At 41.6% G+C, this 6,189-nt stretch overlaps 1 protein-coding gene across 2 annotated transcripts in view; it reads right to left on the bottom strand.

Moving 5' to 3' along the window:
* Positions 1–6,189, bottom strand: part of LOC109966570 (histone deacetylase 2) — an 18,471-nt gene that overhangs the window by 7,833 nt on the left and 4,449 nt on the right. The window contains exons 5-11 of one of the 2 annotated variants that reach the window (XM_020611494.1): positions 4,324–4,462; positions 3,973–4,114; positions 3,586–3,678; positions 2,798–2,906; positions 2,530–2,670; positions 2,034–2,075; positions 519–627 (exon numbers count right to left, since the gene is read on the bottom strand). In XM_020611494.1, the coding sequence (XP_020467150.1) occupies positions 519–627; positions 2,034–2,075; positions 2,530–2,670; positions 2,798–2,906; positions 3,586–3,678; positions 3,973–4,114; positions 4,324–4,462 (775 nt within the window). The remainder of the gene's footprint in view (positions 1–518; positions 628–2,033; positions 2,076–2,529; positions 2,671–2,797; positions 2,907–3,585; positions 3,679–3,972; positions 4,115–4,323; positions 4,463–6,189) is intronic. The other variant, XM_020611497.1, reaches the window with a different exon arrangement.

Below are 6,189 nucleotides of genomic sequence, written 5' to 3'. Positions count from 1 at the left end.
GGGATCAAATACTTATTTCATTCATGAAAATGCAAATTAATGTATAACTTTTTTTGTAATGCATTTTTCTGGATTTTTTTGTTATTGTTGTGTCTCTCACTGTTCACATAACCCTACCATTGACAATGTAGACTGATCATTTCTTTGTTAGTGGGCAAACTTACAAAATCAGCTGGGGTTGGGTTCAAAAAATTTTTTCCCTTTGTGTGTGTGTGTGTCCGTGTGTGTGTGTGTGTTTTTTTTACAATAAAAAAGTAAATAAATCGACAGCCAGAATAAATGTTTCTCATTGTACTGCCTCATACTTAATAAAGCCCGGACATAGACTGGGAGATGTGATTCAAAACTCCAGAAAAAAAATCTAGTGAATCTAGGTTAATTTATCTTTTAGATTATAACAATACAGTATAACGTTTGTGTAATCATCAGTTATAATAATTATTCCAAAAACTATTAAAATCTATTCAAATCCACTGCAGCTTTGTTAAAAGCCACTCCTATAAAATGAGTGTACATACTTGATCTTGTCCATGTACTCCTGTGTGTTCTGGTTGGTCATGTTGGAGGGGCTGATGTGTAGTTTGAAGTCGGGCCCGAAGTACTCAAAGTAGTCATTGTATGGCAGTTCTGCGAAAGAAACAACACAGAAAAGTTAGCTAAATGACCCTAGATGAACACAGCTGGAGAAGATTTACCCACCTCAGACAAAACTGAGTGTCCAACCATCAGTCATGTGGAATGGGGGGAAAAAGGGAGCCATAACACATCTGTTAGTTTGATTTCCTCAGGCACATTAATCTATACTGATCCTGACTGAAGGGAGGATGAGCTGAAATGAATGAGGAGTTCTGTTCTGAAATTTCATTAGGTGGATTTCTGGCCCACCCAGCAGCCTGCGATTACATCCCCTCGCTTTCTGTTTCACACACTCAGTGGAACAGTCTGCTGACTGAGCTCAGCTCAGGAAAGGTAGCAGACAGGTTGTCCCTTTGCAGAGGCAAAATCATAAAACGCTCTCTCACCAACCCCCAGATCCACATTTATCACCATCATCCAGCAGTGAACAGTCCAGGCTGAACCAACAAAGGTGCTGCAGACACCCACCCATTCACATACCAGCTCCAATGTATCAAATGCTCAACAGGTCGAAGCTGATGCTTGAGTTCTTTTGATACTTTGAGTATATTTTCCTGATAATCCTTGTATACTACCCAGCAAGTGAAAAAGTTTAGGCCTCATCAAGAAAGGATGCACATTTAGCTTTGCATGGTGCCCTGCATCTAGTGATGGGTATTGATTAGTACTGATAATTGATAATCTAACTGACACTATTCTCAATTTGGTGCAAAGAATAAAGACATGATATGAAAAGATTCAACTTTTTAAAAATTTCTGTTTTGAGGAAATAATACTTTCACTGTATCCTTATGTGTTCTTAAGAAAAAAAACTAAGAATTCATTAATTAAGAACAGACTTAACACTGTTTAATTTTCTCATATGTAGGCAACTGTTAACATTCTGGAGAAGCACTGTTTTGAACAAATCACTGGACTACAATGTGATTAAAGGAACAAACATTCAAATGCTGGACTTTGACAGTATTTTGTTCTTCACCTCCTTCCCTCCATAAACCACTAAATCTGTTCTGAAACTGAGTTTCTCAATGACAGTTCAGACAATGCACAAACCACGAGATTGAATATATGAACACATCATTAATCAATTATCTATGTTCTTATAATTTAAGTAACTCTGTGTGTGCGCACCAGGCTGCTAGCATACATAACATCCCTGGACAACAAGAGACGAACTGCAAGCTAGGCAGTCGAAAATTGTGCATTTCTCCACAAAGACCATCACCTTATATAATGGGCTTTGGCTACAGATTACTCAGGTTTCTGCCCTTACTTACCAACAACTTGTTGCAATGAGGATTGTCAGCATCGACCTGAGTGAAGTGCAACCACACATAGTTGAGTTCTGTCCACCATGTTTGTGCTACACAGTGTTGCAGTGTGTGAGACAGACCTACCCCAACCCCTTGCACATGGGCTCTGAGAGACAGAGCTGTCTTCTGGATTGGGAAAAGTGAAAATACATTAGAGATCAATGTATTAATCAGAAACAAAGTTGGCAGGATAAAATTGGATAGCTTTTTTAAACTTCTCCAGTCCTGATAGCAGGACTGATAACTTATGGATACTTTAATAATTCAGCAATTGTGCCCATTTAATCCCGGGATTCAATACCCATCCCTACTTGGATGGGTATTGTCACCTACATTCCATCTCACAGCTGCCCAGCGCAACTGGGTGCTTATACTGTTCCTCTACTGGAGGAGCCATGTTTGTTCCTACTGATGTTTTAGCCTCTAATCATCAGATGAAACAAAATAAGACAGAATCTACAGCTAGGGAAGGAGGTGGGGAGGAAAGGTGCCCAAAATGGACAAAATAGCTCTTTTGAGCTTCACATCCAGCGGTAATGGAGCAAGACTTGCATTCATTGTCACATAATAGGTGACGAACCGTCAGGGATGTCTGTGTCCAGAGCCACAGCTGTCTCATAGGTCCAGCAGCGGGCTACATTTCGGATGGTATATCCTCCTCCACCCAGCATGAGCAGTGGAAGATTGAAGGACTTTATGTACTCCACACATTTGGCATGGCCTGGAAGACACACAAAACACAGTGTATCACTTCCTGACCAGTAACAGACCAACCAGTGCATTCACCCATTTTAGACTACTCTCAGCCCAAATCTGACTAATGGGTGTAAATGTGCGTGTAGCCTTACCACGGATGGTGACGTTAAAGCAGCCGAGACGGTCTCCTGAGAGAGAGTCAGCACCACATTGAAGAACTACAGCACTGGGCTGGTACATCTCCATCACTCTGGCCATCACCTGCAGGGTCACATAAAAGACAAAATATATATATCAGTCTTTAAAGAAGATGTGCATGACCACCTGTCTACCAGCTATAATCCCAGTGTACAACCTGAAAACATCCAACAATGTTGTTATGGCATACATGAAAGCAAACAGCTACCTATTTACACACCCAGACCATGCAGCACAATTTGCATTTATTTGGAGCAGTACTTCTTTTTAGCTCTGATTTGTTCTCCACTGTCTTCACAGAATAATATCTGGTTCTTTAGGTGCTAAAAGCAAATTTCTATCTGTCTTTTCCAGTGGAAAGCCTGCTGCTGCTAGAAACAAAATGTAGAACCAAAACAGTAAGCTAAAACACACTAAAATGCTAAATAGAGGTAGGGAGAATTGCAGAGTTGGGTGGGTTTATCACTCCAAACGATCTCTTCATATAACCTGATGAATTGTTAAACTAAAAATATTGTTTAGCTCAGCTTAATGTCTCATGACCTTTATATAATGTGAGGTATAAACACTGGAGTTAACGCGCAGGAGGAGTCACAGTCAGGTATAAAAAATGTTTTGTTAAATGGTTCATCAAGTGGGTCGAAGCAAACATGACTGATTTCTTTCATGAGAGATGTCTAAATCTTGATCAAATGTGCAGTGGGATGGAAAAGGCTTGTATCATTTTCTCAATTAAACTCACAGGCTTGAAGATTTGCTCGTATGACTCATCATCAATGCCATCTCGCAGAGGGAAGTTGACAGCGTAATATTTGCCTTTTCCAGCTCCGATATCCTAAACACAAATAAGGGCAATGGAATAGAAGACAGAGAAACATACTGTATGCATCATTAAATTATCAGAATACTCATTAGAGGTGTCAAGAAATGTGAGTTACAGTAAATCAACTAAATACCTATGCCTTTTCATAATCACAAAAATAACTAAAGTCTCACTCAAATCTATACCAAACTGATTTACACTGACTCCTAGTTTAATACCTACGTACTCCACACACCAACAATCCATAGCTGATTTCATATGAAAATCATGACCTGTAACTAAGTGAGGCTGAAGGCTGAGGCTCACCCTGAGGTCTCCGGTCCCAGGGAAGTACTCCCCATACTTATGGAAGGACACAGTCATGACTCTGTCTGTGGTATAGAAGGCCTCCTCCACTCCGTCCCCATGGTGGATGTCTATGTCAATGTACAGCACCCTCTGGTGGTACCTGGGAGTGAGGGACAACACAGACAGAGCAAAATGTAAACAATACATAGTTTGATTAACACTATTTTCAAATAACACAACTGGAAAATCAAGATTGTGAGGCAGTACTGTGATGAAGAATGTGCTTTTCATAATGTATAAGTGGATGGACATCATTAGAAATGCCAGTACCTTCTCATAGTGTCTAAGAGTTTTATCAGTGAAACTCACTTGAGCAGTTCCAAGATGGCCAGCACAATGTCATTAACATAACAGAATCCAGAGGCTTCAGACTTCTTTGCATGGTGAAGCCCTCCTGCCCAGTTCACTGCAATGTCGGTCTGCTGTCGATTCAATTTCACTGAACCGGCTGGGCACAAAAGGAAACAAGTTAGCTTCAATGAAATCACCAGTGTAACAGGGCCTGTATTCTCCTCGTTTCCCAAAAAGACAGAAAAAGTGGTTAGTGTACTCTATGCCAGCAATAGTAAATATTTTTTCAGATATCTCACCCAACAGTCAAATAGTTGAAGGGACAGTCTGATGTCAGACTCTTTAAGCCATTCTCCTAGCAGTGATAAAATATAAGGATGTAACGACATTTGTAATTTTGCAGTATTGCAATAGAAAAATTTCTCAAAAATGCCATTGGACAATGACAGTATCTACCGGAATATTACATACGGCTATTTCCTTGGTATAACTGCATTCAGGTCGCAGAATTTGAAACAGATAGCGGATGCTAAATTGTCAACTTTTACAGCTACTGTGTGGCAGCAGTTCAATTTTCCTGTTTAAAGAAATGACATAAGTGAAAAGGAAATGGAGAAACGCTGAACATTTTGCAAATATTGTGGGATGAAGGCAACACTAGCCCCGTGTAGGACTGAGACAGTCCTGAATATATCTTGCAGAAACAGTCGGGAGACTGCTGTGCACAATACTAACAGCAACGGGAAAACAAACCAGGCACACATATGCTAAACCAACCATTTACTAATCAGCCTTGAAGGCTTTTCTCTTGAAAAGTAAACCACAATGTTTGAAAAACATCTCCAGTAAACCACAAATCTCACCTTTATTTGGCCTGTCCTAGTGAATTTTAGCATCGTATTCTCCTCATTATGTGCGCCAAGCAGCAAATTGCTCACAACTGCCCCCAGTGGTCGGGGCAGGGATACCAGCTTCAACTGGTCCAGTGACAACGAACGCAACCAACAATCATGGCCACCAAACAGCTAAAGAAAACCTTCCCAGGGGGTACTAAAACACTGATGTTCTCACTGTGAGTGTGACCTGCTTTGTTTACAAGATCCAACTGTTGCAATATTATATTATTAATTTCATAAAAGGTCCACAACTGCTGCATTTCTTTGTTTTTGTTTTGGAATTGTACAAACAGTTCAGTCACTCAGAGATGATGACGAGTCAGCCTACAGACGGGAGGTTGAGCAGCTGGTCCTATGGTGTATCCACAACAACCTGGAGCTGAACATGCTCAAAACAGTGGAGATGACAGTGGACTTCAAGAAGAACCCCCCACCTTCACCATACTTGGCAGCACTGTATCAGCAGTGAAGTCCTACAGGTTCCTGGGCTCCACTATCTCCCAGGACCTGAAGTGGACGTCCAACATCAGGACCATCATCAAGAAGGCACAGCAGAGGATGTACTTCCTGCGCAAGCTCAGGAAGTTCGACCTGCCCCAGGAGCTGCTGATACAGTTCTACAGAAGAATCATCGAGTCTGTTCTCTGCACCTCCATCACTGTCTGGTTTGGCTCAGCAACCAAACAGGACAAGTACAGCTTCAGCGGACAGTCAGGACTGCAGAAAAGGTCATTGGTGTGAGCCTGCCCTCCATGGAGGACCTGTACACCTCACGGGTCAGAAGGAGGGCGGAGAGGATCACTGCAGACCCCTCACACCCAGGACACAATCTGTTCGAACTCCTCCCCTCTGGACGGCATTACAGACTGTGCACCAAGACAACCAGACACAGGGACATCTTCTTCCCCTGGGCTGTCACTCTGATGAACACTTGACCCACGACAGTATGACTGGACAATAACCCTCAGTGTAATACCTGTAAATATAC

Source organism: Monopterus albus, unplaced genomic scaffold (genome assembly GCF_001952655.1).
Source record: "Monopterus albus unplaced genomic scaffold, M_albus_1.0 scaffold114.1, whole genome shotgun sequence".
Lineage (NCBI taxonomy): Eukaryota > Metazoa > Chordata > Actinopteri > Synbranchiformes > Synbranchidae > Monopterus > Monopterus albus.
Note: the sequence above shows the minus strand (reverse complement) of the source record. Positions and strands in the feature narration are given on the sequence as shown.